The sequence below is a fragment of the Spermophilus citellus genome (assembly GCF_964194105.1).
Source record: "Spermophilus citellus genome assembly, chromosome: 16".
In the NCBI taxonomy this organism is placed as follows: Eukaryota; Metazoa; Chordata; class Mammalia; order Rodentia; family Sciuridae; genus Spermophilus; species Spermophilus citellus.
Genome location: NC_138196.1, coordinates 85,364,259 through 85,377,750, shown reverse-complemented (window position 1 = coordinate 85,377,750; position 13,492 = coordinate 85,364,259). Strand labels below are relative to the sequence as shown.

Here is a 13,492-nt window from a genome sequence, read left to right as displayed (position 1 = left end):
AGAAATCCTGGAAATGAAGGAAGCAATAAACCAAATTAAAAGTTCAAATGAGAGTATCACCAGCAGAGAACACTTAGAAGACAGGACATCAGACAATGAAGATATTTCATCTGAAAAAAGAATGTAGACAGCTCAGCAAGACTGATAAGAAACCATGAGCAGAACATCCAAGAAATATGGGCTAGCATAAAGAGGCCAAATTTAAGAGTTAGAGGAGGGTATGGATGTCCAAACCAAAGGAATGAGCAATCTGTTCAATAAAATACTTTTAGAAAACTTTCCAGACATGAAGAATGAAACAGAAATCCAAATCCTAGAAGCCTACAGGATGCCAAACATACAAAAATACAAGAGATCCACACCAAGACACATTATAATGAAGATGCCCAACATACAGAACAAGGAGAGAATGTTAAAAGCCACAAGAGAAAGGAAGCAGATTACATTTAGGGGTAAACCATTAGGTTAATGGCTGATCTTTCAACACAGTCTCTGAAAGCTAGAAGATCCTGGAACAACATATTTCAAATGCTGAAAAATAATGTCTTCCAACCAAGAATCTTGTATCCAGCAAAATTAAGCTTCAGGATTAAAGATGAAATAAAAACCTTCCATGATAAACAAAAGTTAAAAGAATTTGTGGCTAGAAAACTGGCACTTCAAAACATCCTTGGCAAAACATTACATGAAAAGGAAATGAAAAATAACAATGAACACCAACAGCTGGAGGTAGGACAGTAAAGGAAAAACTAATCAAAAAGGAAAAAATCAAGTTAAATAACAAAAATAAACAAATATGGCTGTAAATACAAACCATATCTCCATAATAACCCTAAATGTTAATGACTTAAATTCACCATTCAAAAGACATAGGCTAGTAGACTGGATTACATCAAAAGACCCAACAATAGGCTGCCTACAGGAGACTCATCTGATAGGAAAAGAAATACACAAATTGAAGATGAAAGGTTGGGAAAAATCATAGCACTCACATGGATTGCAGAAGCAAGCAGGGGTCTCCATATTCATATCAAATAAAGTAGACTTCAAGCCAAAATTAACCAAAAGGGATAAAGAAGGACACTATATACTGCTTGAGGGAACCATTCACCAACAAGACATAACAATCATTAATATATATGCCCCAAACAATGGTGCATCTATGTTCATCAAACAAACTCTTCTTAAGTTCAAGAGTCAAATAGACCACAACACAATAATCATGGGTGATTTTTACACATCTCTCTCATAACTGGACAGACCTTCCAAACAAAAGTTGAATAAAGAAACTATAGAACTCAATAACACAATTAATAACTTAATTGACATATACAGAATATGTCAACCAGCATCAAGCAGATACACTTTTTTCTCATCAGCACATGAATTCTTCTCAAAAATAGACCATATACTATGTCACAGGGCAACTCTTTGCAAATACAAAGAAGTAGAGATATTACCATGCATTGTATCTGATCATAATGGAATGAAATTGGAAATCAACAATAAAATAAGGAAGAAAAATTCCTACATCACATGGAGAATGAACAATATGCTACTGAATGAACAATAGGTTACAGAAGACATCAAGGAGGAAATTAAAAAATTCTTAGCAGTAAATGAAAACACAGAAACACAACATATCAAAATCTCTGGGACACTATGAAAGCAATACCAAGAGGAAAATTCATTTCATGGAGTTCATTCCTTAAAAGAAGAAAAACCCAACAAATAAATGACCTCACACTACATCTTAAAGCCCTAGAAAAAGAAGAACAAATCAGCAGCAAATGCAGTAGAAGGCAAGAAATAATTAAAATCAGAGCTGAAATCAATGAAATCGAAACAAAAGAAACAATGAAAAAAAATGGACAAAACTAAAAGTTGTTTCTTTGAAAAAATAAATAATATTGATAGATCCTTAGCCACACTAATAAAGAGAAGGAGAGAGAGAACTCAAATTATTAGCATATGTGACAAAAAAGGCAATATCACAACAAACACTACAGAAATATATAAGATAATTAGAAATTATTTTGAAACCTTATACTCTAGTAAAATAGAAGATAGTGAAGGCATCGATAAATTCCTTAAGTCATATGATCTGCCCAGGTTGAGTCAAGAAGATTTAACACAGACTTAACTTAAACAACTTAGACCAATATCAAGTGAGGAAATAGAAGAAGCCATCAAAATATCACCAACCAAGAAAAGCCCAGGACTGGACGGATGTACAACTGAGTTTTACAAGACCTTTAAAGAAGAACTAATACCAATACTCTTCAATCTATTTCAGGAAATAGAAAAAGAGGGAGTACTTCCAAACTTTCTATGAGGCAATATCACCCTGATTCCAAAACCAGAAAAAGACATATCAAAGAAAGAAAACTTCAGACCAATATCTCTAATGAATACAGATGCAAAAATCCTCAATAAAATTCTGGCAAATCAGATACAAAAACATCAAAAAGATCGTGCACCATGATCAAGTGGGATTCATCCCGGGATGTAAGGTTGGTTCAACATACGGAAATCAATAAATGTAATTCATCACATCAATAGACTTAAAGATAAGAACCATATGATCATCTTGATAGATGCAGAAAAAGCATTTGACAAAATACAGCCCCTCTTTATGTTGAAAACACTAGAAAAACTAGGGATAACAGGAACTTACCTCAACATTGTAAAAGCTATCTATGCTATGCCTCAGGCCAGCATCATTCTAAATGGAGAAAAATTGAAGGAATTCCCTCTAAAAACTGGAACAAGACAGGAATGCCCATCTCTCACCACTTCTATTCAAAATAGTTCTTGAAACACTGGCCAGAGCAATTAGACAGACAAAAGAAATTAAAGGAATAACTATATGAAAATAATAACTTAAACTAGCACTATTTGCTGATGATATGATTCTATACTTAGAAGACCCAAAAAAACTCTACCAAGAAACTTCTAGAACTAGTAAATGAATTCAGCAAAGTGGCAGGATATAAAATCAACACCCATAAATCAAAGGCATTCCTGTATATCAGTAGTGACAAATCCTCTGAGAGGGAAATGAGGAAAACTACCCATTCACAATATCCTCAAAAAAATAAAATAAAATAAAATACTTGGGAATCAACTTAACAAAAGAGGTGAAAGATCTATACAATGAAAACTATAGAACCCTAAAGAGAGAAATAGAAGAAGACCTTAGAAGATGGAAAGATCTACCTTGCTCATGGATAGGCAGAATTAATATTATTAAAATGACCATACTACCAAAAGCACTATACAGGTTCAATGCAATTCCAATCAAAATCCCAATGGCATTCCTCATAGAAAAAGAAGAAGCAATCATGAAATTCATCTGTAAAAATAAGAGACCCAGAATAGCTAAAGCAATTCTAAGCAAGAAGAGTGAAACTGGTGGTAACACTATACCAGACCTTAAACTATACTACAGAGCAATAATAACAAAAACAGCATGGTACTGGCACCAAAACAGGCTGGTAGACCAATGGTACAGAATGGAGGACACAGACTAACCAAAAAAATTACAACTACCTTCTATTAGACAAAGGTGCCAAAAGCATGCACTAGAGAAAGGACAGCATCTTCAACAAATGGTTCCGGGAAAACTGGAAATGAAGATGAAATATGAAGATGAAATTGAATCCCTATGTCTCACCATGCACAAAAGGTAACTCAAAATGGATCAAGGATCTAGGAATTAACAGAGACTATGCATCTAATAGAAGAAAAAGTAGGCCCTAATCTTCATTATGTGGGGCTAGGTCCCAACTTCCTTAATAAGACTCCTATAGTGCAAGAATTAAAACCAAGAATCAATAAATGGGATGGATTCAAACTAAAAAGTTTCTTCTCAGCAAGAGAAATATGTGAGGTGAACAGAGAACCCACATCCTGGGAGCAAAGTTTTATCCCTCACACATCAGATAGAGCTCTAATCTCTAGGGTATATAAAGAGCTCAATATGATAAGCACCAAAAAAATAATAAATCAATCAACAAATGGGCCAAGGACCTGAACAGACACTTTTCAGATGAGGATATACAATCAATCAACAAATATACAAAAAAATGCTCACCATCTCTAGCAATCAGAGAAATGCAAATTAAAACTACTCTAAGGTGCCATCTCACTCCAGTCAGAATGGCAGCTATTATGAAGACAATCAACAATAAGTGTTGAGGAGAATGTGGGGAAAAAGGTACACTCATACACTGCTGGTGGGACTGCAAATTGGTGCAGCCAATATGGAAAGCAGTATGGAGATTCCTTGGAAAACTGGGAATGGAACCACCGTTTGACCCAGCTATCCCTTTCCTTGGACTATACCCAAAGGACCTAAAAACAGCATACTACAGGGACACAGCAACATCAATGTTTAAAGCAGCTCAATTCACAATAGCTAGACTGTGGAACCAACCTTGAGGTCCTTTAATAGATGAAAAAATGTAGCATTTATTCACAATTGAATATTACTCAGCACTAAAAAATATCGTGGCATTTTAGGGAAATGGGTAACATTAGAGCAGATTATGCTAAGTTGGAAAATCCCCAAAAAACAAATGATGAATGTCTTCTCTGATATAAAGGGGGTGATTCGAATGGGGGTAGGGAGGAAAAACATGAGGAAACTGTGCAGCAACCCTCTCCAAGCACACGGAGCACAAGGGCACCACTGGGGGGGGCGTGGTTCAGGCTGGGCACATGCAGGACAGAAGTGCAGGTGAGCTCTCAGTAGAACCTTGAAGAGAAGGTCTCCCACCCTCCTCCAGGACTTCCAGAAGGTTCTACCAGGTGAGTGGGGCCTACAGCAGCCCATGCCGTCTCTGGGCACTGCTGATAAACTATGTTAACCTTACTGTTTGAGTTGTAGAGGGACATAGTGCCTTTATTTTATTAATTTATTTTTGGGTGGTGCTGAGGATGGTGCTGAATACCCCACACTACTAAGCAAGCGCTCCCCCTGAGCCACACCGCCAACCCCTAAGTTAACCTTGAGCACGTAGGGACGTGACTCCTTCAGCACTGACGTCTGTACGCTAGAATACAGGGGTCCGCAGGCACAGGGGGACCATGAACAAGAAGGGCTCACAGCGTCACCACTTAGGCCGAAAGGCTGAGGAGGGATGAGTCCCGTTGCTATTTTTAAGTGGCATGAAGATTCGACATAGCCATCCCTGGGTCAAAGGAGCTGTCCTTGTAAGAGTGCATTGATGGGCAGGTGTCCTCTCACGCCCGAGTGCTGGCTTCCAGGTGCACTTCCTCCGGGCCCTGGACGAGCCTGACTGCACATCAAGGGTGGCCGCTCCAGCCTCCGCGGGTCTCTGCTCCTGCCCTGGCTTCTCCCTTCTGCTGTTCCCTCTGCTGCCCTCTCCGTCCCCCTATAGGCTCCCTCCCCGGGTTGTGTGTGTCTAGGACTGTGCTGACACAGGGCTCCTGGGCACCCCACGTGCCTCACTCACCACCTCGGGGCTCCACTGGACACCCAGAGCTCCCGCCGGCACCACAGCACCACTGAATGGTCATGCCCAGAATTTAGGCCCCTGAGAGCTGGTGCTGGGGAATGCTGCCCAGAGACTGCCCTCCACAGACCTTATGCACCAGGCTCCAGGGCAGCTCCTAGTCTCTGCCACCAGTGGGAGCAGCAGCCTGGCACGTGCGTCCTGGGACGCCATCATCTGCTTTGTCTGAGAGCCGCAGGCCACACAGCCTGACCCTCCCAGCAGGTCTGACTCCTTCCTTATAAACATGGATCATGGGGTCGTCCATGTCCTTGCTTCTCTGTAAACAAACGGTTGGTCAATACTAGGAGTGGTGGTGAGTCAGAGCCCAGTGTGCCACCTCTGTGGTGGGACTCCCATGCAGCGTCCATGTCTCACCAAGAGCACACACAGGAGTCGTCCAGGGCCTTCTGGAGGACCCCCAGCAGGGCCCCGCAGGCAGTCTGCAGGGGGGAGCCACTGCCTCTGCAGACACAGCCACCTCCTGCTTTCCCCCAACCTGAGGAGGAGAGGCTTTGCAGATCCCTGAGCCTGGAACCTTCTGACACACGCATGTCACTCTCTGCCAATGCACCGTCCTGGTGACAGTTTTCTTCTATTATGTGAAGAAAGAAAAATGTCAAAGTTCATTGCTCCGAGGGGCAGCTCCAGGTCCTCCTGTGCACCTCGCTGAGGCAGAGCTTAAGTAAAAACACCAACCCTGGCAGTTCTTTCAAGGTTGTGAAGACAGCCGCGAGACCCAGCTGCCTCCTAAGCCAGCCCACGGTGTTCTACTCTTGCATCAGTGAGAATGAAAAGCCGATAGAAACCTGTGAGCACACTTCCTTCCATTCAGTTCCAGGAAAAGCAAAACAAATAAAAGCAACTTGTTTGTCTGAGCTACATGAGCATTTGAAATCACTTCTACTACCTGCACGTGGCCATTAGAGCACAAGGGTGGCAAAGTAGGCAAAATACTGTACAGCTACTCATGTAGAGAGAGGGAAGGCGAAAACTTTGTTATCCTAGTTATGGAAATACCCTAGTGTCTGGAAATACCTCTTAAGTTTCCTGCACCAAAGGCTGACAAGGGCCGTAACCCTGGTCTAAAACGGGGTATGGGGCAAATATGAAATACTCTGCTCTTCAATGCTTGGGAGTTTTCTGAACTCAGATGATCGCAATGTGTACATAGATCATTTCCCCAGAAGAAGTGCTACCTTACAGGAATGTGCAACAGAGGGAAGTGGGGCATTTTCTGGTGCTTCAATTTTAAAGAATAGTACAGTGAAATGAACGCTAGATCCACGTATATATACATGAAAAATACCCAGTACCTTTGTATCAGGTTTGAAATTGATCTTTGTTAGCCATTGATTTTCTTGCCGTGAGATATGAGCATAGTATGATTCCTTTTTATCAAAAGCATGCCCAGCTGTATATTGAGCTGAGTATCTTGGGTGCACTCATGTGGGAGGGTAAGGCAGAGGAAAGTGCATGACAGGGGATTAGTTCAGGTGTGCTGGATAAGGGCAGACAGAGATTTGCAAAGGAAAGGGGAGGTGAGAGAGAAAGAAGATTAAAAGGCAGAAGGATTAACATCCATGGATTTAGAAAATTATGTATGGACATAGGTAAATTATATAGTAGCAATGACATTAGATTTATCTCACTTATTTTTAGATAAATTGCAATTACTGTGGCTCCTTCAGGCCCATGGTCCCCCCACTCCTGTCCCACGTGGGCGGGGAGCGTGGAGCCCGTCCAGAGAACCCCTGCTTGGGTTTTATATTCACTACTGTTGAAATTGCATCCTCAGGGAACACCTGCCCCTCAACTAGATTCCAGAGGATGTTTATGTAAATGTGACTCCAAAATAATATAATGAGTGGATCTCATAATTTCAGAAGCTAAAATCAAGAGCAGATTTTTAACTAGAGGAAACAGAAGCAGAAGGAAGCCTTTCTGCCTGGAAGTCCTGTTAGCATTGCAGAAACACTCGGCCACCGGCGGGCAGGTGGCAGGGCCAGGCGGGACTCCCTCCTGCCCCTTCGTCACAGGCTCCATACCCAGTGAGATGCTCTGGCATGTCCGAACAGAGACACACGTGCCACACAGGCCCTAGAAACAGGGGCCCTGTCCACTTGGGGCCTGGGTGGGCAGTTTTACTGTGATGTCCTGGAATGCTTCAGGCCAAAGTTACCTTCCTAATGATAAAAGCGTATCATTGTCCTCTGCAGTGAGGTGACAACACACTGAGGTACTCTATCATTGTACCTCGGAACGGACAATCCGTAAGTATTTGGGGGAGTGTGAGGAGAAAACCCCAAGTGCTCTGTAGAGACTGGGGAGGAGGCTTGGTGGAGCCGACAGGTCACCCCAGCGGATGCTCCTCTGTACGTTGAAGACAGAACCTGCCCGGGGCCCCAGGAAGGCCACTTACTCTCGTAGTGGATGAGGAAGCCCACGCTGGAGCGGCTGCTGTCGGTGGTGAAGAGCAGGTACAGGAAGCTCCCCGTGCTGACGAGGAACTGGGGGGCCTGGGTGCCGTGGTATTCTCCAATCAGGGGGGAAGAGCTGGTGGGCCCGTCCCTGACTTCCAGAGTGTCGTAATTGACTTCCGTCTGGAACCTGTGGACGTGCATCATGTCAGGAAAGACCTTCAGGCTCCGGTACTTACAGACCTCTCCTACCACCCTCATCCGTTAATTAAAACCCCACACATACCAACGTGAATAAAATATTTAAAATCATATGTGTACATGTATTTATCTGTACATTTATGTATACACACACACACACACACACACACAAATGTGGAGACACATATCACGTAGGAATGAGTGTGTTTTTCTGGAAGAAACAGGACACTCTACCTGCCCCCATCTTACATAACACTCTACCTTGTAACATGACAGATAAAAATTAAGGTCATTATTCAGCTCTGATTCAAAACCCCCATGAGAGAAATGTCAGGTGAATAGACAGATAATTGTCAATGCTTTTGCATTTTAAAAGTGTTTTTCACAATTCCCTGTTTGACACCATCACGGACACCTTGGAACACTCAAGTGAAATGATCTCCTAGAGGAAGAAGGGATTCAAAGTACACAACCACATTAGGTACCTTTCCTGGACAGAATCCTGTGCTTTTTTAAGTGGCATTAACAGGAAGCTGGACTAAGCTGAACTACTTCTCAAACTCAAAAGATAACTTTAGTGATTTGAAAGAGCTTCCGACAAATGCTTCACTTCCTTGTGCTTCCAGGGAGTCTGGCTACAGTTCCATTTATATAAAGTCGCAGCCACTTGGGTCCCCTTAGACGTGACGCTGGTGCCATTCCAGGCACGGAGGTAATTTTCTAAATGGCCCGTCTAGTCCTCCAAGAGCTAACCTGCTTTCCAAGTGTCTGGTTTTGCTCTCAGGGAGCAGCTGAGGCGTCATAAGCCTCTGACTCACTCGGTAACGGGAACCAGAGTCCTCGGAAGCCTGTGCCACTGTTCTCCACTGGGATTGTCGATGAACAGGAAATCAAAAGGGAGACAGGAAGCTACCTTGGTGGCACTGCACACATTAGCCAAAATGGTATGGAGCCAAAGGTTCTGCCCTGGTTGTCATGAAGCAGTGCAAACTTCTCTTAGTGAAAATGCACACTGATCCATATTCTCCACAGCGAGGTGGATGCCCTGGAACCTGCCCTTCCACAAGAAGGAACTAGAGGACCCTGCCTCACATGGCCAGACCAGAATAGACTCACAGGCTGGAGCGTTTGGGAGCAGGCGGTGCCAACTTTGTCTTTTAATCTAAAGATTATGATTCCTCAGATGTTTGAGCTCAAATTCCAGGAATCTGCATAAGAGTGGAAGCCATCACATCTGAGGGGTTCACACACACGTTTTTATCTCCTCCTGGTCTTCCCAAGAGCCAGGACTGCTGTGTGACTTCTAGAGTCACCTCAGAGCAGAGACCCCTAAGCACTCTCATGGCCCAGCAACCTGACTCACATTGCATGACAAAGTCACCCTCGTGGAACTGCAAAGCACATGGACAAACTTGCCCCCCCAGGGGGACTCCACTGGCCAATGAGCAAGTCCACACGCACTGTGTGGCTCCTCCTTAAGGAGCCGGGCAATGCATCTCTGGTGACCACCACTGATGTTCCAAATATCAGAAACGTTAGGTACTTACACGGGGAGGCTGGCAAAATACCACACTGAAATAACACTGAGTAGGTCCCCCTGGGGAAATCGGAAAGGCCTCCCGCTTCAGGAGTGGAAATCACTGTCTTTACCAAATGATTTAGGTTTGGCCTTCTGCTTTAGCAACCCTATCGAAAAGTGTAAGCATTTATAGGAAGCCAAGTTTAATTTACTGAATATATATTGAGATACTGCTTTTCAAATGATTAATGTTATTTGCAGGAATCCACTCTCAAAATAGATGAATCAAATTTTTCCCTATTTCTAAGGAAAAATCTACTGAATGTTATCATCCAACCTAATAGTGGAAACAACAATTTTGAATAAAAATAATTACTAAAGATGGCAACTACAATAAATATTTCCTACGTTGATATCAAATTCTTAGAAAATTACTAGGAAAACAAAACAGGAAATAACCTCATGAAGTCGAGATACTAGAATATTCTGGAGGCAAAAACTCTAAATGCAATCTAGTTAATAAGGTTGTACGAGTTAAGTGGGATGCCATTCAGAGGTGTGAGGTCAGAACTTTACAACAGTCCTTCCCTGCATTTCAAAGCCTGTGGCTTGTTTCAAACCAGTTTAATTTTTAATCATCAAATCAATTTCAATGTTGAGTGACACAGGAAAACACCTTATCACATAGAGCCTGAATGGCATGCTTACTTTTGCATATTATCAAATCCATACTCAAGGAGCAAAGCCACACTGTTCTCCAGTGACAGCATTGCCGTGGGCAATTGATGGACATCTCATCTGCTGCATTTGCCCCAAGGTTCACTCTGGACATTCGACAGTCTCCAGTTATTGACAGCTGACATCAGAACTGGAGAGGCCTTTTCTGTGCTGCCCCAGAGGGAAGAGAAGGCACCAGAGGGACAGGGGGCTGTGTCCTGTGCCACCAAGAACCTGGCAGAACTCACTCCACTGCAGGCACCAGCTTCAGGACAGGCTCCAGGGTCACCTGGGCGGAAGCCACCCAGGATGGACTCCAGGGTCAGCCCCGGTGGGTGGGAACAGTCGCCCAGGAAGCTTCTCTGTCCACAGCTAACTTGGGTTGGGAGGACGATGCTCAGGAAGAACAGAACTGAAGGAGTAATGCCTAATCCTGTTGGGTCAGCCCCTTTGGAGGACCAAAGAACTATCACCTTGAAAGTTTTAAGATCCACTAACTTAAAACACGGAACAGATATGGGTCCCAGGACCAGATGAAGGACAAGGCTCATCTTACCTGTCAAAAGTTATTTTGATAGAATGTCCTGGTTTTGCTTCAATGATCCATTCACAATTCAAAGAGTCTTTATAATATCCTGGCCATCCAGGAGGCAAAATGACCCCACTTGAGGCTGTCAGATGTCCACCGCACGGGGCTAAAGGAAGATTCACATGGTCAGGGTCAAGTAAATGTGGGAGATCATGCCATAGCCACATCACCATCAAAATAGGGGCTGCATGGATTCAGTATTTCCAAGTATTAAGGTAACACGGGTTGCTAATAAGGCCCTGAGTTGATTGAAACTGAGGTCTGTGCCTTGCACGGATGGTTATCTGCCCTCAGAACCAGTCAGAGTGCTCCTTCTTGGATGATCTACATGGGAGTGACCTGCATGGTTGTCAGGAATCTCCTGGCATGAGTCACTCATAGCCATCTTACATGCATTAGGAATACAATAAGCATCTACGGAAGATGAACTTTTAAATGACCTTAAATCTAATGATGAAAAACCCCAAGACATGTGAGCTAGTGTGTTCGTATGTATATACGTCGGGTTGTGTTTGTTTTGTTAAAATTACTTGCCACGCAGGATATTAAGTTGTTGGTGCATGTTAAAAACAAAAGTGTGAACTGTACAAGCACAGGGTTAGGCTGGGCCTATCCTGAAGCAGTGAGTGGCAGACAATGGTCTATAGTTACAAAAGAAAAAGGGAGGGTTAAGAAGTGTGTCCCCGGGCTGTGTGAATACCCTGTCACCCACAAGAGTCCTCAGAAAACAGTGTCCCCTGGGTTAACACTGCAGGAAAGAACACACTTCCACCTGGCCACACTGCCTTCCGCGCTTTGAATACTCTTTACTGCTCATCTCCCCTGTGAACTCATAGGCAGCAGGTATGTGAAAACGTGTAGTTTAAAACGTACGCATCCTTTTTGGAGTGCGGTCCTTTGGTGGAAAATGACCACATGGATTGAAGTGCTGAGAACGTCTTTCCCTCTCATCCAGATTTTGAGGCCCCAGTGAACTCCACCAGGAGAAACGAGGCGCTTTTCGACAAACCTGGCTTCGCTGCGGGGCTGGCATTGCTTACGTGAGCTGAGTTATTCCTCTAAGGACAGTTTCCCTGAGGCTCCCAACCGTGTGTGTGTTACTGTCTTCTCTCCTGGTCCCCTCTGCAGAATCTCAGGGTCCGTCTATTCCTGGTGCCGGCAAAGTCCCCAGGTCTCTGGGTTTATCTATTCTAATGCATTCCTTTCTGTATCTTTCACTCTGGGCACCGAGCTCCATGCTGCAGGCCGTGAGCCCTGTGTGTCCCGTGGTGTGGCTCTGCTGCCCCACTTTGCTCTAGTGGAAGGTCTCTCCCCCAGGATTTCCAGGCAGTGTAGAATCTGAACTCTGAATTTAATACACAGCTGTTGATTCAGAGAGGACTCTGGATGTTAGGTGTGTGCTTGGGGTTCTGTTTTGATTATAGAACCTCAACTGGAACATTGTTAGTGAAGTGGTCTGCATTTGTTTTAATTTGTGAGGGTTCATTCTTGGCCGATCATTTAATTGATTTCTACAAAGGAGGCTGGAGGGGAACGGGAACCTCGAGTGTGCCGTTGGGACCTGAGGATCGTGCACACCTCTTCAGCCGAGTTGGCGGCTGTTCCTCGCGGCCCTTGCACTCTCTGCACTCGACCTGCTTGCTGTGGAAGCTGGTGGCTTCTGAGCAGCAGGCTCCTGGCGGGGACCTGGGTGGCCATGCTGCCAGAGCACACCTTCCTGCCGGGCCCAGGGAGTGGGTCTGGGGGGGACTTTCAGATCTCCCACCAGGACTCTTCCTTTCTCTGTTTTCCAACTGAAGCTGGAGTTTTCACTTAGCTTCACCTGGGGGGGCTCCTCCTAGTAATGGAGGAGCGCAGAGCTCTGCTCAGGTTAATGTGCTGCCTCCCCTTATCTCAGGTCCTGCTACTCCCTGTGCTTACAGGGCCCTGTCCACCAGTGTGCCGAGAACAGGCCCCGCCTGCAGCTGGTGACGCCTCTGCCCACAGCACACTGTGGGTGACCGTCACAGACAGCCAGCATGGTGGACGAGGCAAGAGCCTGTTCTCTGCAAAGTCTTGCTCATGAACTCAGTCATGCCTCACAGCCAGCCGTGGTCTGCGTGGCTAGAGCAGTGTTCAGACAGGATTAGCTGCGGCACCTTTCCTGTGACCTGCGTGAACACGCCACGTGTGCACATCCACTTAATTATAAAGGCTCCAAAACCACCATCTGTTAACATTTTATAAACATAACGTGTAAAATTATATGTTTAAAATGAATTATTAAGATAGATTTAAAAATAAAAGTGCGGTGTTGCTTCCTTGCCCTTCACTGTGCCACCAGGGTGGTGCCCAGAGCCCCTGAACTCAACTTTGACATTGTGGTGGTGGGAGGCGGTGGTGGTGAAGGGTATCCATCTCATGACAGCCAGGAGGCAGAGAGAGAGAAAGAGAGGAGGGACCCAGAGACAAAATAAATCCTCCATGTCATGAGTCCAGAACCCACCTCCTCCAAAACGAGGTCCCACCTCCTGGAGTGCCCATCACC

At 44.4% G+C, this 13,492-nt stretch overlaps 1 protein-coding gene across 1 annotated transcript in view; it reads right to left on the bottom strand.

Moving 5' to 3' along the window:
- CSMD1 (CUB and Sushi multiple domains 1) overlaps window positions 1–13,492 on the bottom strand; it is a gene marked incomplete at both ends in the record, with an annotated part of 1,655,719 nt that overhangs the window by 315,312 nt on the left and 1,326,915 nt on the right. The window contains 2 exons of the mRNA XM_081269879.1: window positions 7,942–8,129; window positions 10,933–11,071. Of these exons, the coding sequence (XP_081126005.1) occupies window positions 7,942–8,129; window positions 10,933–11,071 (327 nt within the window). The remainder of the gene's footprint in view (window positions 1–7,941; window positions 8,130–10,932; window positions 11,072–13,492) is intronic.